Here is a 26,127-nt window from a genome sequence, read left to right as displayed (position 1 = left end):
CACGTATTTGTCGTATTTGTACTGATGCAGAATGAGAGGACAGTAGTACAGCCTAGCGCATTTCACACAAGTTCACTTTCGTGTTTATAGTGAATGCCCCTATAAATGGTCTTATTTTTACGATTTAGTTTTAATCCAAATGATGCGTGAGCTAAGTGAGTGAACATCAAAGATCACACAACAGAATAGCGCGCACTCTCTCTCTCTCTCTCCCTACCGTTAAGTAACTTGTGCATTGTTTTACTTACTTGTTTTTAAAATATCCGACCGAACTACAAGCTTTCCAGTGATGTCTGTGAGAAAGATATACCAGTATCGGTGCATCCCTAATAATATATATATAAAATGTATATAATTATTAAAAAAAATGTATATATAAAAATCTAACCATAAATTAAAATGCTAAGAAAAGACTAAATCTAGATGTATTTCTCGGGGGCTTTGAATACTGTGTTGAACAACGGGGGGGGGGGCCTTCGAGTCTAAAAGGTTGAGAATCACTGCACTAAAGTCTCTGCATAACAGTGATATTCAGCTAACTGAAACCTCAACAGACGTTGCATGAAGACTTGCACGAGAAATGGGGATGAAAAGAAAACTTCTGCTTTCCTTGAGACTGATGGCAATTGTCATTGCACTGATTACAGCAGCCCTCACAGAAATCCACATCTGGCAGAGATGCTTGGTGTCTCGCCTATATAATGCATAACTTGCAACAAGGTTTCACTCAAGAGAGCATATGAAGATTAATATCAGAGTCAGTGTCATTACATTCCACAGCAACACTATCACAGTCAGCAGTTGAACGGCTTCAAAAGTCTCTATCAGTCCAAGTGTAACATACATAGACATTACATAGAGATGATTATGTCTTATAAACTCAAAACTTAAAATATTAAATTCAATGCAAACATTTGTTGCACATATTTAAGTGCACAGATTACACTAATTCAACACATCCCTGCTTGCAGACTAAACCTCACATACTGGAAATAAGGGCTTTTGCAGGAACTGCCTTCATGTAGCAGAGTCACGCTGACAAGAACAATCAGTTTCTGATGGACTGTAAGATTATCACATAGACCAGGTTTTGGGGTGAAAGTTTTACCTGAACCCAGTTGCTTATGGGACAGGCACGTGTCTCACCTGAGCCTGGTTTGACCTGACGGGACAGATGAGAGCTAGAGAGCGACCAAAAATGTTCTGACTACCACATTGGACTGATATTCAGACTTTTCAACTGGTTATCGGTTCTTTAATAGCGGGTCTGCCGATTAAATGTGACCATTTGACAAATATCTACAAATCAACCAACAAGAGTACTATATACTGAAAAATACACAAACGTAATTATAAATAACAGTTACTTATGAAAATATGCAGCTTCACAATTAAATACAAAGATTTTTTGACCATTTAGATCACAAAATATTTTATTTATTAGGAATTTATTCATTATTAATTTATTTATAATATTTATATGTATTTGCATTGTTGTCCAACAATATCTAGTGATTATCATCAAAATTATTTATTTTAGAAATATTAAATACAAATCATTTTGACGATTTTAGAAATAAAACAGCTCTGCATTCGTTATCAGGAAAACAACATGAGACATATCTAGAAAAATATATATTTACAGATATTAATACATTTCAACTTAATCGGTTATCGGTCATTTAATACTAAAATTATCAATATATGGCACAATTTGATGGGTATCTAAACAACAAAATATTCTCCATTGCAAAATATGTAAAAGTAACTTATTTTTAAAAAATTATTATTTTCCATTTTTGAGAAACAAGTAGATTAACCATTAAGACAACACAAAACAAACAAACAAACATCCGACTCTTTAGGTCAAAAATAATTCTGCATAACAATAGCAATACTCTTAACTAAAATATTTATAATGCCTATGTTTTTATTGACGCTTAATGATCAACTAGTCATTATTGTGTAAACATTAGGTTCTGCATATCAGTTTTCAGAAATTAAACAAGAATCTCTAGCAAGACATGGACCTGGGTCTGTGGGGGTTTGAGACGGACAACCGAGCGTCTCTCCTGAACTGATCGATCTCTGGTGGGACAGGTGAGAGATTTTTGAAGTTGAGACTTACCTGGTTTCTTACTGGACAGGTGAGATCGCTACCTGAACCCTGCCTGCGAGATTTCCCATTGAACACGTGAGAGTTTCGCCTGGTCTACAGGGTTTCCGATCGGACATCCGAGCGAATGCGTTACAAAACACACGACCTGGTCTATGAGAGTTCTCGTCCGGATCTGAACTAGATTTCTGATGTGAGCTCTGAGAGGTTTTCAGGTTTGACAGGTGCGATCAGCATCTTACCTGGAGTGTCGGAGGAAGACAGCGCAGGTGAGTTCAGTTTGGGCCGCTTTGCGCTGGAGGGACCCATATCCAGCAGATTATCAGCCATCGTGCTCTCTCACCTCACAAAAAAACACGACAAAACAACAAATGCGTCTTCCGAGAGCCCGGAAGGGGGGACAAAGCGAAATAAATCAAATCAACCCTCGGGTTTTTCTATTATTATTCAGCGATCAGGGGCCAATAATTAACAGATGGGGCTCAAACACGACTCAACAGCGCCCCGCTCCGCCACCGCCATTCACCCCATGATAATCCAACACCCAAAACCCGCATAATTAACCTTAATGATCACCCCAAACCCCACGGAAATAAATTATATCATCGTTAAAACCGACAAACAAACGACGAGGGAGAAAAATCATCAAGTCCCGACTGCTTCAAGTGGCTTGCGTGGGTCTGTTCAATTTCTGCGAATAAAAATAAAGACCTTCGAGCTCCATGTCCAGCCCGAATCGAATAATCAGTAAAGTCTAGAAATATAAATGAAAAATGAGAACAAATATTTCTATTTTAATATAGGCGAGTGGCACAGGAGCGCCGCTCGCGCTGAAGGGGGAAATCAGATATACGGGGGTTTTCCAACCGACCACAAAAACGGCTCCATTACGCTGATATTCACCACAAAGATCCGCGATTCGGCCCGAAGCTTGTCGTTTCCGTCGCGGGGAAGCTATTTGGGCCGGTTCCGATGGAGCCGGGCGCGTAAAAAATAATATAATGCTCTCCCGAAATCCTGACGCTCATCCGCGACAAGATGGCGGCTGTTGATTCCTTCGATACAAAAAGTTTTTTTTTCTTTTCCAGCCAGACTGTGGAGGGGGGAGGGGCTGCGCGGCCACGCCCCTTACGCAAACGCGCACGTCGCGCAGTCGTAACCAAAACAGCCGCTAGGGGGCGTGGTTTACATGTAAATGGCGTAGAGATGTGGTATTAAATCGGGCCCTTACAAAAGTGTACCATACCACAGTAAGTACTCTAATCTAGTACAATAAAACGCTGATATATCTTTATTCAAATTAAATTAAAACTCTGTTTGAGAGATCTGTAGCTATTACGATTTTTCAGTAGTACTGCAGTAAAACTTGGTTTTTTAGCAGACAACGGCACATTCTTGCAACTTTTGTAAATACAGCTGTGTAGACAAAAATACATACTTGATAGGAATAAAAGGAAGAGTTCATCCCAAAATTAGACTTGTGTGGTAGTGTGTGTGCAGGATACTGTTAATGTCAAATTTTAAGGTATCCTAGATTCATTACAAATCAACAGACAGAACGCAGACTTTTAACACTGTATTATTGGCTTTCCCTTTTCATCCATTAGCTTTGATGTAACAGTATGGCACATGCACTGATATATAAATAATTTAAAAAAAATTATATGTCAACACACAGAGCAATGCAAATGTATAAACATAGGAGAAAAAAACTTTATACAAATGAATACAGATTGAGTTTATAAATGAAGGTATCTCCAAAGAAACAGAGAAACTCAAAATCATACATTCTTGAATAAATATACTCTTTGGCAAGAAGTCCCAGTGTGTGATATTTTTGTTGACACACACATTTGTGTGTCAAATTTTACATGCACACATTTCCTATGTCAAATTGCTTGGAATAATCAATAGGGCCAACTCAAGTGATTGTAAATAAAATAAAATAAAATGTGTCTCTTCTGTTATCGTACATTAGTTCAGTCCTTTCATTCACCCTAAATGTGTTTTTTGCTTTAAAGTCTCAAACAGAATGGAATGGAAAGTTCATAAGGAGCACATTTCCATAAAAATAACTGATTAAAAAACACAAATGTGCTTCGTCAAGCTAAGTTCAAGCAGCAGTTCAAAAGCTGAAGCGTAATACTTATTTAGTTGGATCAAGTTTTATATTGCTCTACTACTCTGAAACAGAGCCCATAAGGGTTGTGTGCTCATTCCCCCTCCAGACAGCAAGGGCACTTTTATTATTTAGCAAAAGTTGTGCCCTATAAAATATATTATAAATACATGGATTGCTATGCTTGGTGTCACCAAAAACACAAACTGAACAGTATCAAAATCAGCACAGAATAAAATGACATATTAGAATGGCACCTTGGAGTAAAATGACAATATTCATCCTGTACATTTACAAATGAAGAGCAGTTCACATTCAAAAGGAATATACAGTGAAAATGGACACGTCAAGCTAATTGTTAAGAAAAGGCACAGCGCTAAAGATCACGTTAAATCTGAAGACATTTATCATACACACGCATTTAGTGTATGATAATGAACAGATAATCAGGATGGCGTCATCTGACTGGTCAATGCATTTTAAATGAGTAAAAGGCACTAATATGTACAATGCGAAATACTGGCAAATCAATCACTTTTTATAACAATTCCCTTTTAAATGTATAGGTTCTTGGCAAACTGCAAATTCACAGCAATGTCAAGAAAAGCTATACATTTCACATTTTCTCATATTCCTATAAATATCACCACTGAATGTGAAGCATGACAAATCAACAGAAAATCGTTGAGCACACAACCCTTTTAAACTAATACAGGTCACCCATTATAAAGCCAAAATGTAAGGAAAAAAGCAAAGACATCAAACTGCTATCAAAAGGTAAAAACATCAATTCTTAAATCATGAGACATATAATGTATGCAGTGTCAGTGCAGATTAAGTTACTCACAAAGCTCAATGTTAAAAAGATTAAAATCTACTTCCTTTTGCTAATATCCCATACAATAATTTACCCTTTACTATTGCACATCAAAAGACAAGCAGGCAGAGTCAAGGCTATGGTCTAATCTATTCTAATATTCACATGAGTATGTACATATGACTGGCTGGCTAAATATGTGTTACCTAGATTATACTGTTATGCCACTATATGGTGACTTAATTGGCAACATAATTTCTTGTCTCTTTAGATTTGAGTACAGTTAAAGTTTTTTTTCACATTTTTGAACTAATTGAATTAACTTTTACCGCTCAAGATGCCAGTGCACGATAATTCAAATCAAAGCCCATACGAAACGGCACACTCATACTCTCATTTGACGTAACTCTAAGTGAAACATTATATTGCATGAGAAAAAAAAAAGTAGGATATGATTTAATTTGATCCATCAGTAATTGATTAGATGGTGGACGTAGACGATACCAGCATTTTCCCCCAATATTTTAAGATTTTTGACCAGAGTACTTCCAATTTTAAAGCGTTGTTTTCAAATCTATCATTATTTGCTATTATTGCCGTAATCAGTTTAATATTAAATTACTGCACTACCTACAACAGTAGCCTAAAACAATGTTGTTTAGCTACTGATTATTATTATTTTCCATGCCTGCGCATCCTAGGTGACGTCAACTGAAAAGAAATGTCGTTTCAGAGGCGGAGCAAGTTTAAATTTTGACGAAAGATTACAAAGACAAACATTTTTGCTTTTTTCGACAAAGTGCACTGATGAATCGTCCAGAAGAGGCCAGTTGCATAAACATAGACACTATGTTAAGACTGTGTCTTACAAACTAGTTTGACCAACTAGCAGTTAGCCAAGGGGTAATCAGTCTTATTTTTTGGATTCACATTAGACCAGTCTACCTTTTTGTAACTGACTTTAAAAAGTTATGACCAGTCTTGAAGAAAAGAAATTAGATGACTAACTCTTTTTAAAACTAGTCTAGGCAGTTTATGCAACCCGCCCCAGAATAAGACTAGGAATGTTTTTTTAGAAGAGCAAATGTTGATTTTATGTTGACTCGTAAACAAGCTATGCCTATATCTTAAAACCAACTGCCCATTTTTATATTTTATGTAAAGTCTGAAAGTCACAGTAGCTAATTCATGAATGCATTTTTGTCCTTTAAGACTACAATCTCACAGTATGTGGAAAATAATGTGTTTTTTTAACCTTAAACCGCATAAACACATTTCATTACACCAAATACACAAAATAATGTTCTTTTTAGCAACATCATATGACCCCTTTAAGGCAAAGTTGCCACGTCGTATTAGGACTCACTGTTAGATCTCATCTGAAATTCAGGTGTTGGTCAGCCAATCAAGCATTTAGCTGCAAAGTGCAGAGCAACAGGAAAAATCACGGAAAAAAGAGACAGAAAGGCCATAATCAGACAGTTAGGAATACATGCATTAATATAAAACAGTGTAGAAATGTTTGATATTGTTGATTGTAGATGATTTTAGCCCATAGCTTGCTCTACATTTCGCTAATACTTCTTCACAGACACTTTAGGCCATGCACCATTCAACGCGATGGTTTTATCTTGGGTCTTTTTTAAAACAACAATCATCGCAATATAGAGTTTGGCTTCGTAAAATTGTGTTGAATACTGATTGATGAACGTCCAACAGAGAGAACTCAAAAATATCTACAAATATTCCAAAATATATCAAATACTTTCACAAAAATTACAGCGCTTTCCAACGTCAAATTTACATGCTAAATCCTTAAGATCTTCAGCTAAAGATTTGATTGAGAATCCTTTTTTTAAAATGCCTCACACATATTGATATCATCCTAAAGGCACTTCATTAAAAGAAAACCGTTCACGAAAGGCAGACAGTAGTAAGAGCTAGAAGGAAATAATATTCGAAATGAAATTAGCAGGAATAACTGCGGTCTACTTAAGGATGGGACTTCAGGTCTGTGCCGTCCCAATGCATCTCCTCAGCATTTCTTATCCCATGTAGAAATGGTTCCTGTGGCTCCTCTGAGTTTTTACGGTCCAGCACCGCCATCCAGATGTGAAAGTATCTCCTGGTTCAGCTAGCGCTATAAACACTTCAAGGTGGTGTGCTTAAACTTTCCACATACACGGATTTAAATCTACGCTAGCATACATCCCTAAACATGCCAATCCCTACAAACTCAACGGAGAGCCTGTGTTTAAAGGGTTAAATTCAACAGCGACAACAATGTTGGCTTGTTTCAAGTCAAAGTTTTGTCATTTCGCCCATATACGCTATTTCTCCCTCCATTTTTGCAACGGCTTCTGTGTTTTCTGCCCGGACAGGAGGAGAGGTCAAAGTCGGGTCCGGTGGTTTACCGAAAACCGCTGGACTTGCTCTCAAGCTGGTTTCCGGTATGCAAGTCAGGCCAACAACAGACGCAGATCGTTGAGTCTTGGACGTACCATTGCTTCCAGCCTTCTGGGGAAAGTCTCTACCAGTGAAACCCTGTCCGGTAAGTCCTGAGCTCACAGAGAATGACATGCCTACTCTACTAGCATTGGCCGCTGGGACCATATTGGCGATCTCATCGGTGGGCGAGCGTCCGATGCTGCCATCCACCTGCGCTCGGATTTCCGGAGAGACCGAGAGCTGGTATTGAGGTACAGGTCCGCTGTCTGAGCTCTTCGGGTAAAGGTAGGTCTTCATTTGACCCTTGCCCTTCACGTTGACAGTACCGCGGTAGTCGAATTCGTAGTTCATTCCACTGAGCACGCAGTAGCTCTCCTCGCTAACCTGAACGCGACACTCCACGCCAGTTGTGTCCATCCGGCTGGCGATGTTCACCGTGTCGCCCCAGATGTCGTAGAGTAGCTTGGTGGTGCCGATGACTCCAGCGGTAAGAGGTCCGTGGTTGAACCCGATTCGCAACTTGAATTTAAAGCCAAGCATGTTTTTATTAAAATCGTCCACAACGCGCATCATTTCCAAAGAAAATTCGAAAAGCGCTCGCAGGTGAGCGTGCGGATGGGCTTGATCGCTACACTGTTGCGTATTGAGCCCCGACGCCGCCATGTAGGTGGCGCCAATCGTCTTGATCTTCTCGATATTGGAAAAGTCGGATTTGCGCAAGAGTTCGTCGAAGTCCCCGATGAGTTCGTTCAGGACGCGGTAGCACTCCTTCCCGCCTTCGTAGCTCTCTTCGTAGAACTCGCTGAAGTTGACGATGCTGGCGAAGATGACGCCCACGTTGTCGTGGTTCTTCGAGTAGCTCTGGGTCACCTTCAGCTGCTCGGCCACGTGGATCGGGATGATGTTGCGCAGGAGCCAGTCGGCCTGGTCCCGCATGTTCTGGATCTTGATGCGGTGCTGGTCTGCTTCCACGTTGCCGTGGTAGTGTAGACGGTAGCTCACCTCGAACTCGCGGTTGAGGAACCAAACGAGGAGGAGCAACAGGAAAAAGGCAACCAAAGCTTCCGGGCCGAGCAGGTCCTGCGGTCGGATTGAATCTTCGGCAGGGGACTGGACGTCATTAAAGCTGCTGTTGAAGTCACTGGATCTGGTGGATACAGGGAAAGACAATTGCTGAAACAAAAATGTAAACTCTAGGTTGAGACTTTTGAGTGCTATGCTAGCATAAAATCAATCCAATAAAATGTGAAAGAAATAGTATCCATAGTCCTAAACTTACCTCAAAAATAAACGTTCCCAAGTGCTAAAAGGAAAACGACAATGAAAAGATAGCTTTGGATTAGTATTAGCATAACATAACTAATCTATGAAAGCCCAATAAAAGCATCATAATTCATTAACTTGCATAAATAAATACTTTTATTCAGTAAAGATGCATTTAATTGATCAAAAGTGACAGTAAATACATTTATGATGTTATAAAACATGTCTATTTTAAATAAATGTTGTTCTTTCGAACCTTCTATTCATCAGTTAATCTTGAAAAATCAGTATATTTAAATTATATTTCTGAAGCATCATGTGACACTAAAGACTGGAGTAATGATGCTGAAAATTCAGCTTTGCATCACAGGAATAAATGACATTGTATTCAAATAGCAAACAGTTATTTTAAATTGTAATAATATTTCACAATATTAGTATTGTTATGTATTTTTGATTCAATAAATGCAGCCTTGGTGAGCAGAAGAGACTTCTTTCAAAAAAATCTTACTGACCCCAAACTTTTGAATTGTAGTACACATTAAAAAAAAATACTTCTTAACAAGTCATTTAAATATCTTTTTCAACTTGTTTTCCAGTTAAAATATGTAAAAATGTTGTCTTTTGTATGAGCATATTTTTCACTTGTTTTTTTTTTTTTTTTAGAAAAACTGCAGTAAGTCAAAATACATTCTTTAGAAAAACTGCAGTAAGTCAAAATACATTCTCATATTAAAGACATTCTATAAAAACAATTCTTATTCAGTGTTGTTTAAAGTAAATAGATTTCTAAATATTTTATACATGCTAATAAGCAACTAGTAAATAGTGAGAATTGGTCGCTAAACTGAAGTGTTAGCATATGTGCACTGTGTGATTGTTTGAACCTGCAAGGGGGGCTCCAGAGCACACTGAGAAAGGTGAGTCCCGCTAGTGTCGCCAGGCTTGAACGCATCCAGAAACTGAGCTGGCAGAAATTGCTGTACTGGATGATGGCAATTATGACAGCACAGCAGGTGAACATGGTGAACTGGGGAAAAGAATTAGACATGAATTAAACATGCTCATGCTCGCAGCAGAGTACGTGCAGGATTGCAGTTTACAGAAATATGTACTTCCCTGACTCAGAGCAGCATCAAATTGCTTCAATTACTGCATCTTTGCTGTCTAGAGGTCACCAGACACGTCTATAAAATGTTACATAATAGATGTACTGTACCATACATACTTAAAGTGCACACTTAAAAGCATTTAGCCAAGCATGCGCATTTATTCTGTTAGCATGACGCTATGCTGTGTGTGTTTCCTTTACTGCATATAAAATGGTTTCTTGTGTTTTAACAATATTTGCAGCTCTTTAGAGTACTTTTGAGGAAAATCTACAACTTTCCAAGCAGGCAGGAGACAAAGGCCCTCATTTATTAAACTCACATGATCCTAAACTCTGGATTTAATTCTGCTTTAAAAGGGATCAACAAATTGGGATGTATATATAAATATATATATTTATTATAATAAAACTATACAGTACTGTTCAAAAGTATGTGGTCGGTAAGATTTAAAAATATATATAATTTTGAAATAAGTCTGTTAAGCTCACCAAGGCTGCATTTATTTGATCAAAAATACAATAAAAACAGTAATATTCAGAAAAGTTGTTACAATTTAAAATATATTTTTCTATTGTAATATATATTTAAAATGTAATTTATTCCTGTGATCAAAGCTGAATTTTCAGCATCATTACTCCAGTCTTCAGTGTCACATGATCCTTCAGAAATCATTCTAATATGCTGATTTGCTGCTCATAAACATTTATCATTATTATCAGTGTTGAAAACAGTTGTGCCTTTTGTCATGTCTTTTGGAAACCGTGATACTTTTTTCAGGATTGATTGGCTGATTTATGTCTTTACTGTCACATTTGATCAATTTAATGCATCCTTCCTGAATAAAAGTATTAATTTCTTAAAAAAACAACAACAAAATCTTACCGATCTCAAACTTTTGAACGGTATATAAAGCATTTTATTTTGATTCTTTGGTCTGATAAGAATAAATTGCACTTTGACAAACCTGTGACTACAATTTTTTATTATGTATATGCTTTTATAGTATTTATTAATATTTTGAATAATTTTTATATTCTAATCCTAAAGATGGACAGAAAATGGGTGCAGGAAAATGCTGCAATCTGAAACCGGACTAGGACTTGGGTACTGTAGAAGAAAATGTCCTAATCAAAATTCCAGTAAGAATGTTTTTTTTTTTTATCTAATATGAATATGAATCAGAGTGCCATAGTATTACCATCACTTTACAGCTACAGCACAGTTTGAAGAGGGAAAAGATGAAAATGCTAAACAAATGTACTTTATATTAAATAAAAACTATTGGACATACATGAAAACCCCCTTGTGACATACATGCCCTTGTGTTTACCTGTATGGAGTCATGCATATTGCAGGTGATATGAGAAAACACAGCCACGGCAGGTAAAGACACCAGCACTGCTCCGATCATGTGACGGGGAACCCAGCCGGAAATGGCCCAGAGGAGGGTCCTGGTGCAGTTCAGAACGCTGTCCAGGTAAAAGGCTCTTCTGTAAAGTGGACAATGAGATATACACATTTCATCAGCACTCTACAGCAACAGCTACATGCACGTTGTGTATTGTGCATTATGCTGCACTGGTACCGTTTTAAGACTAAAGTAACAGTCTTTTGTGAACAACAAAATGGAAATACATCCCAATAACATATCTGAATATGAGAAAAACTCTCATAATTTATATTAATAAATAAATAATTTTTTACCCATACAGTGGAAGTCAATGGGAACCGGAACTGTTTGGTAAGTCATACAGGTTTGGAACAACATGAGGGTGAGTAAATGATGACAGAATTTTCATTTTGGGGTGAATTGTCCTTTTAAAGTGACTGAATGCAAATGAAACGCATTTAAATTTGTAATTTGATCTACAAAGGATGCCGAAGCTTTTGAACATGAAACAAACATCTGTATCAGCCTGGAACAGATCCAGACACCTGCTGGTTGAAACTGAGGCTAAACGTGTCATTCCTCTACATTATTTAACCACGTGTATTATTCTTTTAGATTTTCAGCTCAGTCCCATTCTGTTACAGCAGCAATATTTGCAGAATTTGTTCCGCTTAAGAGGCTCTGAATACTCTGAATCTGGCATGACAGAGGCATTTCTGACAAGCATTAAAAAGATCATGCAATTTGATCTGATGAATATTTACATCAAGTAAAACCTTTTTTTCAATACTTTTGGCCTCATCCACACAGGCAGGTTTAAATAAGACATAATTCATCCAAAAATGAAATTTCTAGCATCATTTATTCACCATCATTTCATTCTAAACATGTACAATTTTCTACAAATATAGCATGCCATGTTGCACTATATATGATTATTCATCAGGGGTGTTAACTAAAACTAAAATCATAAAAAAATGGTTACTTGAAATAAAATAAATGTTAACTGAAATGAACTAAAACTTTAACTTATTGCCAAGGTGTAACATGAAGTACTAAAACAATTCAATCTAAATTAACTACAACTAATAAATAAAAATGAATAAAAACAATATAGACAATAACTAAAACTACTACATAAACATTAATAAAAACTATACATACATCCAAAAATGAAATCATTTATTCACCCTCATGTCATTCTAAAACTCTAAAATTAATTTTGTCCAAACCTAGAATGCCGTGTTGCAACATATTTGATTAATATAATGTACTAAAACCATTTTAAAACATTTTTGATACTTGAAATAAAATAAACATTAATGAAAATAAAATAAAATATTAATAAAACTTTATCTTATTTTATTTCATCTAGTTGCCAAATCAACATTTTTTTAATTTTCATTTAGTTTAACTTGAAGTACTAAAACAACTAAAACTAAATAAACTAAATAAACATATAAAAAAAAAATAATAATAATAATAATGACTTAAAAATGACAAAAACACAAGACTTTAATAAAACTTTAACTAAAATTAAAGTGAAACAGAAAAAATAAAAAGCAAAATTAAATTCAAAATACGAACAAAAGCTATTATATGGCCTTTTGTGCAGGAAAAATAGTTAGGACATTCTGAAAAATATGCTCTTTCATATTGCATGAAAAACAACAAATTGCATGGGTTTGGAACAACATGAGGATGAGTAAAGGATCGTAATCTTCACACTCACCGTATTGCCAGCACTAGTGCCAAACATTCAAGCACAGCTGCAACTGCGGCCACTATAAGGGCAGGTGTGGGCAGGGGCTGCTGGGTAACCAGTGGTCGCAGGAAGCAGGCCACAGAGAGAGCCAGGAGAACACAACAGCACAGGAGCATGTCTAAGAAGGAGCTGAACGTTGGACTGGCAAATGTCTGGACAGGAGTCTGTGTCTTAACCTGACAATAATCAGAAAGAAAGAAACAGAATTATTAATCAAATCAAGAACTCTGATTTGAAAAATACTGCCAGTATAATATGTCCCGGTAAGCATTAATGCATTTTTAAAAAGCAGACCACCAGAGGGCAGTACAGACAGCGCAACAAAATTTGTCCTCATGATGCTGTTTCTCTCTCACTGACCAGTTAGCAAAAATCATACACCCCGACTGAGTTAAAGGGATCATATGATGCTATTTTAAAGATCATTATTTTGTGTATTTGGTGTAACAGAATATGTTGACATGCTTTAATGTTAAAAAAACACATTATTTATAAATGGAAGGAACGTCTTACCTCATCCTGGTAGCTGGTCCTGTAAGACGACTCCAGGGATTTGTCTATGAAAGTGTGGCTCAACTTGTTGATGGGCGGTTTGAAGAAGTAATCTTTCATCAGACTGCAAGGTCGAAGCACAGAAAACAACATTAGATTGTGGAGGGAATTCACTGCATCCATTGTTCAATTGCATGCAGAACATCTGCACTGAAAAGAGGCAAAGAAAAAGGTTGGTTTTAAAGGCACATGGAGCAGAGTTATATCAGTGCATATGGTCACAACCCTAAATCAAAAGAAAAAACTATATTTCACATAGAAAATGTAGCTTAAAGGAGTTCACCCAAAACTGAAAATGTACTCGCTCGCAGGCCATCCAAGATGTAGATGAGTTTGTTTCTTCATCAGAACAGATTTGGAGAAATGTAGCATTACATCACTTGCTCACCAATGGATCCTCTGCAGTGAATGGGTGCCGTCAGAATGAGAGTCCAAACAGCTGATAAAAACATCACAATAATCCACAAGTAATCCACACCACTCCAGTCCATCAGTTAATGTCTTGTGAAGTGGAAAGCTGCTTGTTTGTAAGAAACAAATCCATCATTAAGACATTTTTAACTTCAAACAGTCGCTTCCAGCTAAAATATAGGTCCTCTATTCATAATACTGCTTTTTCCAGTGAAAAAGTTGTCTTGTCAGAATCAGGAGAGAAATATGCACAGATCGAATGTGAAAACAGTCCAAAACAGTTCTAAACAGATATGTTGGTGGATTGTAATATGAGAGGACAACAGGAGATGGACTTTTCCACTGCAGGAAGCATTACTACAGATTATGGACTCGTATTTTGGAACAGAAGCGACACTTTAAAGTTAAAACGTTTAAAGTTAAGTAAGCAATAAGGTACGAGAGGCCATGCTGTATCGTGAATAAATCACGGCTGAAGGGCATTGTTAGGCACGACGCGAAGCGGAAAACGGTTATTGTGTGGAAAACGGTTACCACACAATAAAAAATATTAAAACCAAAAATGTATTGAAATGTTACTTTTCTGAAGCAAGTTTGTTAAATGCTGTCCTTCCGCTAAAAAGTAGTTCCTGACAGCAACAGTAAACGGCAAGAGAATGTTCCGGACATGCCTCATCTAATGGAGCTTAAATAAAAACAGAGAATAGGAGCTCTTATCATCCACTGTGTCATTTATTGTTTTAACACCATATATGATATTTTCTCACACACATCTGCTTATCTCTCAGTATGAGAAAACGTCTGTTTTCCATCTTTTAGTTTTAAAACAGACCGATTCGCGGCACAGTGCGAGTTTGCAAGTGTCATTACAGTGTAAACTGATGGAAATACAGAATCATAACTGAAACAGAAAACTAATAAATACTGTAATATCCAGAATCGAGGAATGGAACTAACCGTTTTATAAAATGCCTTGAAGGACTTCACAAGACATTAACTGATGGACTGGAGTCATGTGGATTACTTGTGGATTATTGTGATGTTTTTATCAGCTGTTTGGACTCTCATTCTGACGGCACCCATTCACTGCAGAGGATCCATTGGTGAGCAAGTGACGTAATGTTAAATTTCTCCAAATCTGTTCTGATGAGGAAACAAACTTTTTCATTTTTGGGTGAACTACTCCTTCAAATAAAATGTTCTCATGTTTATTTTTATTTTTAGGTAATGTTTTTTTTTTGTTTTACAGTTTTACAATTTGACATTTTTTCATATTGTGTCCTTTTGTGAATCGTGGGGTTAATTTGAACCTAGTTAAACTGGACTATGAATGGTTACTAATCAAGATTTTGTACTAAAATCCTATACACACAACTATTTAGTACAATGATATCTTTTATAGAGGAAGACAAGAAAAATGGACCGTCCAGGACCGCAGGACACACGTAGTACATCACAGCACACTACATCAAAGTGCATCAAGTGTCCCTCTGGGAACAGCATGACCTCCGCTGGCGGCCGTTAAACAATAACGGTCCATCTTGTCTGACATTTTTGTCCCAGCTGGCCCCATCCTCACTGCTGTCGTTTCCTACCTGTCCTCCTTTATCACGTCCACGAAGTGAGCGTCGCTCCTCTCGCGGAAGTTTTTGGAGCGCAGTGGGATGAGGGCGGAGTGGTCCATGGTTCCCATGCTGCTGATGCCTCCTCCTCCTCCTCCTCCTCCTCCGGGCCACTTCTTCTCCTTCTCCTGCAGCATCTCACACAGAGAGGTCTGGCTGTGGGTCAGCGGCTGCTCCAGATGAGGGCTTAACAGGCCATTAAGAGTCTTGGGACTCCTGCCAGGCGACCTCTGAAGAAGATTCAGATGGAAGATACAAACAATGAGAGAATTGCAGCACAATTTTGTTAATAAAAGGGCATTTCATTATATAAGACACTCTCAAATAAGACAATAAATAAGACCTCTCTAGTAAGAAAATTATGCACATATAGGTGCTGATGAAACCAATAATATGCACAAAATGGTAATGTTACTGTGCCCTTTATAGATTAATCACACAAAAATATGTCACCATGTCACACTTCAACCAAAAAATAATTTTTTATTGTGATATTATTTTAATGGCAATTAAGCACATTTCTCCCCACATTCTCATTACTATAATGAGTCTGGATGTTTAATCTTATTGATTGTTTTTTTTTTCTCAATGGTAATTCATTATCATATGAAAAAGGCACTATATTAAATTATGATGTACACTACTGTTCAGAAGTTTGGGATCAGTAAGACCTTTTTGAAGATGAAAAAGATGAATTAAATTGATCAAAAGGCACATTAAAGACATTTTTAATGTTACAAAAGATTTCCATTTCAAATAAATGCTGTTCTTTTGAACTTTCTATTCATCAAAGAATACTGAAAAAAAATGTATCAGTTTCCACAAAAATATTAAGCAGCACAACTGTTTTCATAATAATAATAAGCAGATCAGCATATTAGAATGCTTTCTGAAGGATCATGTGATACTGAAGACTCGAGTAATGATGCTGAAAATTCAGCTTTGCATCACAGGAATAAATTACATTTTAATATGCATTCAAATAGAAAACAGTTATTTCATATAGTAGTAATATTTCACAATATTACGGTTTTATTTTCTATGTATATTTTTTTACAGGGAAAAAGTTACAAAAATAATGTCACAGTTGAACAAATCGATCACACCAAACACACAAAAATCTGGACTGCACACCTCAAAGGTTCATGTTCAGAACAGCACACATTCACACTAATTATGCAGTATATATACTGTGCAGAGTATGCGCATTTTTTGTATGCAAGAGGACCAAGACGACCTGACATTTGCTGAAATGTGCAGCACACAACCACAGCACAATGCCTGCAATACTTCATTGCACAGTGACTTATAACTTCCATTTCCAATGTGATGAATGAACTGAAAAAAAAAATGTCAACTACTATTTTTCATTTCACATTTGTTTGTACAGCGCTTTTCACCATGCATATAGTTTTAAAGCAGATTTACAGATAATGCATGTTTCAAATGTTACAGTCAAGAAGTAAAAAAAAAGGTTTATATTTTCTTGATGCATTATTTATTTGACAGCAAAACTGTATTGTTTTTTATGTCTGAGATGGTGACTGGGCAACACTTGCTGAATTAAACATGCACAATGAATAATATAATGAGATCATATAGCAAATATGTCTATTGTTTGAAATGTTTATGGGTTCTTAAAGCATATAGCTTCACAAAATAATTTAAAAAACACTAAACGGTATGCTATTATTCCATCTTAAAACTGTTTTTTTTATATTATAACCAATAGGTGGCGCTATCTGGTAGTGTTTTCTGACACTATCTAATCTAAATAGCAGGACATTTTAATTTAATAAAATAAATAAAAAATAAAAAAATGTAAATAATACCTTTCATATGGAAAAAGAGCTGTTACATTATTTATTGAAACTCCCTTGCACCAAACAAAGCAGTTTAGATAGGCATAAAATACTGGAACATTCTGGATTTTCTCATTCTGCTCACTGAGATCAGGTGTAAGACACACACCTTGCTGTTGATGGTTTTGTGATCAGGATCTGAGCAGCTGTTGCTGTGAACCGCCCCGTCCTCAGAAGCTAACGCGCCACACGAGGGACGGGCAGACTGACGGAAGAGAAACAGGAAAACACGAAATGAAATTATGTGCAGCAGAGAGAACAGAGCCAAACACTTCACTTACTGTTTTCATTCAGTAAAACGCTGAAGTTAGAAACAATACACCACATGGAAAGATCACTGATCCAACAGGAGAGAAACACTTTGTTCATAATGCTAATGTGCTTAGTGTTTTAGCACATTGCTATGTGATTGCTATGGCATTGCTAGGTAGTTTCTAGGTGTTTGAGTCTAAAAATGTTTTGCTTTCCATTTAAAGGGAGAGTTCACCCCAAAATGAAAATTCTGTCATCATTTACTCACCCTCAAGGTGTTCCAAACCTGTTTGAGTTTCTTTCTTCTGCTGAACATAAAAGAAGATATTTTGAAGAATGTTGGTAACCAAATAGTTGACGGTAGCCATTGACGTCCACAGTATGGGAAAAAAAAATACCATGGAAGTCAATGGGGACCAGCAACTGTTTGGTTACCAACATTCTTCACACATAAAAAAAAGAATGTTTTTGTGCTAACGTTTTGGGAATGTTGTTTGAGACCAGATAACTTTACACAAACATTCTATTAAAGGAATAGTTCAGCCATAAAAAAAGGCTGAAAATGTGCTCACCCTCAGGCCATCCAAGATGTAGATGAGTTTGTTTCTTCATCGGAACAGATTGGGAGATGTTTAGCATTTCATCACTTGCTCATCAATGGATCCTCTGCAGTGAATGGGTGCCGTCAGTTTGACGTTAAAAAGCCTTAATGATGGATTTGCTTCACAAGATGTTAACTCATGAACTGGATTACTTGGGGATTACGGTGATGTTTTTATCAGCTGTTTGGACTCTCATTCTGACGGCACCCATTCACTGCAGAGCATCCATTGCTGAGCAAGTGATGTAATGCTACTTTCTCCAAATCTGTTCTGATGAAGAAACAAACTCATCTACATCTTGGATGGCCTGAGGGTGAGTAAATTTCCAGCCATTTTTTATTTCTGGGTGAGCTATTCCTTTAACATCACTGGTAGAATGTTTGTTCATAACGTTCAGAGAACCTTCCCAGAACGTTAGCCAAAGTTAGTTGGGAGTGATTTTCAACTTCTTGCTCTAAGTTTAATGCCGAAGGGTTTGTTCAAATCTCTATCTCCAATTTTGAACAACAGAAGTAGTGATGCCAGCTTTAGCAAGCAGCTCTAAAATGTGTTGCATCTGCCATTTAACATTTGCCGTTTGAATATGCAAGGGATTAAAAATCAACAGCATTTAGACTCGGAGATGAATAATTACTACAGACAGAGACAGACAGACTCTAGTTTTCCCTCTCTGCTGTTTGCACAGGAGCAGCGAGCAGTGGTTCGCCTGCCCTCCCTTATCTTATTTTCCACTATCGCTTGCAACCCAAGGTCCCATCAGTATTAAAGTGCAATGACGAGAGTATCTTTTGCAAAGGCTGTCGGGTAATGTGGCGTCCTCTGAAAGGTTGCTTGGATGAATGCATTGTGCATTTAACTGATCGATCAAATTTAAAAGGAGAGGTGGATGCATTGCACACGACACATTATGATCTCACAGATCTGGTCTGGACACGCTCACTTATTGACGTGCTCATTGTGATCCCTCACGGCCTTCCGCAAATCACTGCAGTGTTTCACACAATGAATCAGCATGGTATGTTTCCAGCGCAGTCCTTTCATCAGTAAATGGAATAATGCTGTTCAGAGAACACTTGAGAGAAAGCAGCATTCACAGAGACAGATTGTGCATTAACAAAGTAAAACCCAATACAACACCTGATACGCCGACTACTAGTATTCATATATTCATTTGTATTAATATATTCAGAAAATTATTTTATGAATATTAACTCAGACATTCAGGGACTAAAAATAGCTCCCTAGTTCCCGATGATGTGATTCAATATATCTTGTATTCTATACTGTATATGTATGTGTGTGTGTGTGTTTATACTGTGTATATATATATATATATATATATATATATATATATAGTAAGCACGCGTGAGTTCGTTATAATAATGCGTGTATGAGTGCTCTTGACGCACTGATAACACATTGTATTTATGCACAGGCACAGACATTTCTGTGCATTCACGTTGTTTCCACACACATTCACGGTAATGTTTTGATTTGTCATGTGTATTTTGCTGTTTAGTTATTCTAAATGGATCCATGTACTGTAGTAGATAAATGCAGTCAGCAGGCGGTTGGTTTATGGTTTTTTTGGCATCTCCATGTGGTCCTGTTCGGTATCGCAACTTGACTTCACTGTACACATACATGCATTTTATTTCTTTCATATGTGCTTATATGGGCTCCTTATATCATTTGGTTCTTTGGTGTCCTTTTGGAGTTTCTAAGTGTCCTTTTTTGGAAAGACATCTAAATTTATCTTGAAAAAAGCTTGCAGAAAATACAGATTTTTGAGAATCACCCTTCAATATTTTGGTTTACTTTGCTGGATATAGCAAATGATGACAAAATAAACATTTGAAACAAGATAAATGGTCTATGCTTAATTTCATGAAGTGTGCGATTAATCATAGAAAAAGGATGTGATTAATCAGATACAAAATTTTTATCGATTGACAGCCCTAATATATATATAGTGAACACAAATTTTATACTAAATTAAAATAAAGACAAATATAACAAATATTAAAATAAGTTAATAGAGCTAAACATAAAGATTTTTTTTTTTTATTTAATTTTTAAAAATGTAATTTTAAGTCCACAGTTTCATAAAACCTAGATATATATGAGGGAATTAAAAGTTATATTTATATTTCTAAACCTGGATAAGTCATGGACAATAATTAAATCTTTAAAAGCCATGGAAATTTGTGATAATGAATATACATTTTTCTAGTTATGTCAAGCTCTAAAATATTTTATTGAGTAGAAACTGCTGATTTTAAAACGTCATATAAATTTATTGTTAATAAAAAGTGTAATCACCGAGGAACATACAGTTATTGAATTACAGATTTTAATTATTTTAAATTATATATAATACACGATTATATAATTATTATATAATATTTTAACTCGCATTATATTAATTTTAACTTTATATTTTTTATATGTTTTACTTTAATTTTATTGTATCATGATATGATATGATATATGATATGATATGATATATTTGTGATATATGATAAATTATTAATTGTAAGATAATGAATTAATAATACTAATTTATATTGATAATATATTTTATAATTATAAAACATCATACAGTTTCATTATATTATATTATAGTATACTTTAAATTGTTAATTGTAAATATTAAAATAATGAATTAATAATAATAAGTAATGTTGATAATATATAACTTATAATTACAGCACATTTAAAATGACTATACACATACACACAATGTAATATATAATATATTATATTATTTTAATTATTTATTTATTTATTGTAATATTAAATTATTAATAGTAATTATTAAAATAATTAATCAATAATAATAATAATAATAATAAGTAATAATGATAATATTTAATTTGTACTTACAGAAATAAAATGAAAAATTATCATTTAATTATTTTAATATAATGACACTCCAAGTTTCTATAAATAAAAAAGTTGATCGAAACTGAGCAGCTTGGTCATTATGGCAGAAGTACCAGAAATATCTTTGACCTCACAGTCATTGTCTGACAGTGGTAGGCCTCAGAGTCAAAAAAAAAATGTTGAGAACTGCTGCACTAAATCAGTTAGTGTGAAGTGATTACAAGGTTGCACATTAAAACGTCACTTTTAATTATGTAGAATAAAGGATTTTGGTGTTGGGCGTGTAAGTGAGTGTGGGACTGACCTTAGCTCTGTCCGGGGCAGGGGTCAGAGCGCAGGCGGAGGATGTGACGTCAGGGCTGTGGCTGAAGGACGAGGTGCTCAGAGACTTTCTGAGCTCAGGAGCCACCACAGCAGATGGAGGGCAGCTCCACTGGGCGTGCGTCACCTTCCTCCCGGATATCAGATACGTCTTAAGACCTGTAGAGGACACACACACAGTGTGACCATCAAGTCCCAGCAGTGTTTGTCCATATCAGTTTGGTTCATTGTACACTGATCTGAGCTGACAGCGTTCGAACGGATTCATCAATCAACTCTGAGCAAACACATGGTGTGTGAAGAGAGACACTTAAAGCAACACACAGTAGTGTGTGTCGAGTGCACACTGTACACTTTTTGTCACAACCAAAACAAAATATATAATTTTTCTGTAAATTGTTAGTGAAAAGAGGTGTTTGGAAATATTATTTTAGTTGTTTTATTGTTGCACTTATTTTAGATGAAGGTTGCTGTTTTTGCAACCCTTTTACCAGTATTTGGGACCTTTTAAAACCCTGATGTGTGGTTTTCAAAACAAAACAAAACAAAACAAAACAAAACAAAACAAAACAAAACAAAACAAAACAAAATAAAATAAAACAAAACAAAACAAAACAATAAAATAAAATAAAATAAAATAAAATAAAATTAAATTAAAAATATTAACTTAACTCTGGCTAAAAATCTGGGTTTGCTGACAAATGCCCCAAACCCTACTAAAACCAGCAAACCAGACCACCTTGACCAGTGCAAACCAGACTGGCACCAGTGTAAATAAAGAAGACATTACTTCAAATGATCATTTGTGTTGATTTCTCCATTCATCATCTGCAGCTCAGGCTGTCTCTGAAGTAATCAGACCTTCGACTCAGAAAGTGAAATGAATCCACAGTCACTGTAATGATGAAACATCCCCACAGTCTCTCTATCAAACACCCGCTGAATGCATCTATTTTCTGGAAAGAAGCTGGAGATACAAATAAAAATCTACAGGGAAGCTTGATGGAGGAAGAGAAAATAAGAAGCATCGACTGTGAGAGGTCAAGTGTTTTATAGCCACAACTAAAAGAGTCACTTTACACCAAAATACTGGCCAGACAGCTTCGGCTGACAGCAGAGGAACTAAAAACGTCTGCGCCAATGTCAATGTTTGAACTAAGCGTCTGTGTTCCCGTCCTCACGCACGTAATTCACCTGACAGCGAACAGCGGCGGCTGGCAGGAGATGCATGAGCTGGCGCGGACCAACAGATCTGGCATAAAATCACTGTGTAGCTCCATATGGGGCCTGGCGTAAAACGCTCTTAAAACTTCATGAATTTTTAATGAGGTTTGAAAATGGGGATTTCAATTTGGCCACTTCACCAAGGTGACAACTTTGAAAAAAACAAACCCTTGGAGCAAAATATGTGCTGGGATTTATTAGTTTATTACTTTTCCAGCGTATTCACTAACCCTGGGACGCACAATATACTGACGCAAAAAAAAGAAAAGAATTAACAGCACAAAACAATCATTTAGCATATTTAAGTAACCTACCTGTTAATCTATTTAGAGTAGTTACAAGACATTTCAGACACCATGACATGAAGCATATAAGCAAAGGTAATGATGCATTGTGTAAAAGAACAATGCAATGATCTAATAATGAAAATGTAGTGCAAAATACTGAATTTAATCTATTATGATTACTTTATTAACACTCAACTGGGGAAATATGGAAGGAAATATGATACACCTTATTAGCCTGGCTCATGAATATTAATTTAAATGAACATTCACGCAGTAGTCCTAACTGATTTGCTGAAAATATAACATAGGTAGCATAGGTAAATGTGATGTATTATTGAAAATTATTATATAATATTTTATTTTACTAATAATATTATACATTCACACTATCCGGTTATATTTGCACCAGCTGTGCAGGCCCACTAAAACAAATATACACACTAACAAACATATGATACACCTTATTATCACACCTCATGAATATTAATTAAGTTACATAACATTCACCAGATGATATTTAAAACTCACATTCATTAGGATAATAACATTTTGTAAAAGTTTATTTTAAAATCTTACTATGTAGTATGTATATATATATATATATACACACACACACACAACAGTTGCTTTTGTTTTGTGATTATTTTAGAGGTTTGCAATTTTTTGATAAAACAAAACAAAACAAAACAAAAAACAAAAAACAAAAAAACAAAACAAAACCCAGAAGACTGTCACGGGCGTTTGCAAGAATACAGATAAGGAACTAAACACAAATAAATAAATATAATTTAGGGGGACATATGGTACACTTTAATTGTATGGGTCAAAATGATTGATTTTTCTTTTATGCCAAAAATCATTACATTAAGTAAAGATCATGTTCCATGAAGATATTTAGTAAATTTCCTACCGTAAATATATCAAAACTTAATTTTTGATTAGTAATATGCATAGCTAGGAACTTCATTTGGACAACTTTAAAGGCGATTTTCTCAATATTTCTATTTTTTTTGCACCCTCAGATTCCAGATTTTTTCCAGAATAGTTGTATCTAGGCCAAATATTGTCCTAACCTAACAAACCATACACCAATGGAAAGCTTATTTATTCAGCTTTGAGATGGTGTATAAATCTCAATTTCGAAAAATTGACCCTTATGACTGGTTTTGTGGTCCAGGGTCACATATGATCATGCAATACACTTCCAATGTAACTTTATTTGTACAAACATGATTCCTAACAAAAAAATGCAAAAAATTAATTTTAAACCCTGAATCTGCACATAGATATAACACTGTTTATTGGTGCTTAAGGTATCGATTAAGCACCAATACGGATCTACCAGAGCTGGTATCGATTCAACCCCACTCCACTGTAAACATCACACTGACAGTGCTGTTCAGACAGATATCTGACTCCATCTGGGAAGCTGAGGATAAACAAACACACGGGATCAACTGTAAAATCCTGGAACTACTTTTTGTTATATACATAGCCAAAAAGACAGGAGAATGTCAAATGACTAATCAAGCAGTAAGTAAGCACTAGCTCTGTATCTTAGACGCTTTAAATGTTTTTCCTATGCAGGGGCTATTTTTAGAAAAGGTCAATGAACAGAAAAACACTAATGATCGCTAATGTGTCACCCTTTCACCAAAGCGATCAAAACAAGCCGAGCTGTGAGCAGACTTCCTCTTCTCTCAGGGACATGACGTTGTGAATGAGCCACAAAGAAATGCTCAACTCTCTGAATGAGTGACAAGGCTGCAGCGCACACATCTTTAAACATGCATGAGAATCTCCTGAAGCCGACGAGAAATGTCTGGCTTGTATTTTACCCCAAAATCAAAAAGACAACCAGAAATATTGTATTTTGTCATCAAAACAAAGCCTATAATCATTTTAATGGTTCTAAAAATAGGCTTCATTTTCTTTATGCAATTGAATGCTGAGGTGAGTAATGACCCGAACGTTTCTTCTTCATGAGCTTTACTCCTTCAGCTCTATCCATGCTCTGCCACTCGTGCATGAGCATAGAAGAAAAAGGCAATCATGGGAATGAGGAACATCTCGGATCCATCTTCAACCTAATTAACAGACAGTAAAGCCTCACCTCCCACAAAAAACCGCACACATAATTAAAAACGTCGGAGCAGGGACGACAAACGGGTCACATCTCCAGATGTACTCCAAACCCTGAGCCAACAAGACAGTCAATTCACACCCGGCTCAATGAAAGAGCTCAACCTGCGAGCCAGAGGAGAAACAGCAGTGAGTCGAGGGCTTTTACTGCATATGACTGACAGCAGAAGCTCATCAGGAGAGTTTTTCAGTAGGCTAGTATTTGATACAAGATAAAAAAATTTTTTAAATTTTAAATAAATTAAATATTACATAAGAGAGGAACATCTCGGATCCATCTTCAACCTAATTAACAGACAGTAAAGCCTCACCTCCCACAAAAAACCGCACACATAATTAAAAACGTCGGAGCAGGGACGACAAACGGGTCACATCTCCAGATGTACTCCAAACCCTGAGCCAACAAGACAGTCAATTCACACCCGGCTCAATGAAAGAGCTCAACCTGCGAGCCAGAGGAGAAACAGCAGTGAGTCGAGGGCTTTTACTGCATATGACTGACAGCAGAAGCTCATCAGGAGAGTTTTTCAGTAGGCTAGTATTTGATACAAGATAAAAAAAAATTTTAAATTTTAAATAAATTAAATATTACATAAGAAAAAATACATAGATTAAAGATATATATATATATAAAAATCTATAGTGTAGGTTTTTATATAAAAATTAATAAGTATTATATTTAAATTTTGTATGCATGTATACACAATTTATTTAAATAAACTTTTTTATAAAAATGGTACTCATAAAATGTAAGCACATTATTATATTTATATACATAAATACATATAAAATGTACTTTAATTATATATATATAAATTACTTAAGTTTAAAAATGAGAAATTTTTGAATATATATATATATATATATATATTTATGTGTTTGTTTGTGTTTGTGTGCGTGTGTAATTTAAAACATTTTAATATAATTTTTATGTAT

The 26,127-nt window shown here is 35.8% G+C and overlaps 2 protein-coding genes across 2 annotated transcripts in view; both read right to left on the bottom strand.

Moving 5' to 3' along the window:
• LOC107718619 (CREB-binding protein-like) overlaps nucleotides 1-3,169 on the bottom strand; it is a 51,217-nt gene extending 48,048 nt beyond the window's left edge. The window contains exon 1 of the mRNA XM_016525786.1: nucleotides 2,359-3,169. Within this exon, the coding sequence (XP_016381272.1) occupies nucleotides 2,359-2,446 (88 nt within the window). The 5' untranslated portion in view covers nucleotides 2,447-3,169. The remainder of the gene's footprint in view (nucleotides 1-2,358) is intronic.
• A 3,220-nt stretch (nucleotides 3,170-6,389) lies between these two features.
• LOC107718568 (adenylate cyclase type 9-like) overlaps nucleotides 6,390-26,127 on the bottom strand; it is a 54,307-nt gene continuing 34,569 nt past the window's right edge. Inside the window, exons 3-11 of the mRNA XM_016525687.1 lie at nucleotides 21,522-21,697; nucleotides 17,587-17,682; nucleotides 15,589-15,845; nucleotides 13,544-13,646; nucleotides 12,998-13,206; nucleotides 11,206-11,365; nucleotides 9,651-9,793; nucleotides 8,780-8,803; nucleotides 6,390-8,647 (exon numbers count right to left, since the gene is read on the bottom strand). Coding sequence (XP_016381173.1) covers nucleotides 7,354-8,647; nucleotides 8,780-8,803; nucleotides 9,651-9,793; nucleotides 11,206-11,365; nucleotides 12,998-13,206; nucleotides 13,544-13,646; nucleotides 15,589-15,845; nucleotides 17,587-17,682; nucleotides 21,522-21,697 — 2,462 coding nt within the window. The 3' untranslated portion in view covers nucleotides 6,390-7,353. The remainder of the gene's footprint in view (nucleotides 8,648-8,779; nucleotides 8,804-9,650; nucleotides 9,794-11,205; nucleotides 11,366-12,997; nucleotides 13,207-13,543; nucleotides 13,647-15,588; nucleotides 15,846-17,586; nucleotides 17,683-21,521; nucleotides 21,698-26,127) is intronic.

Source organism: Sinocyclocheilus rhinocerous, unplaced genomic scaffold, assembly GCF_001515625.1.
Source record: "Sinocyclocheilus rhinocerous isolate Xijiao unplaced genomic scaffold, SAMN03320098_v1.1 scaffold182, whole genome shotgun sequence".
NCBI lineage: Eukaryota > Metazoa > Chordata > Actinopteri > Cypriniformes > Cyprinidae > Sinocyclocheilus > Sinocyclocheilus rhinocerous.
The sequence above is the reverse complement of the archived record's forward strand: the minus strand, read 5'-3'. Positions and strand labels throughout refer to the sequence as shown.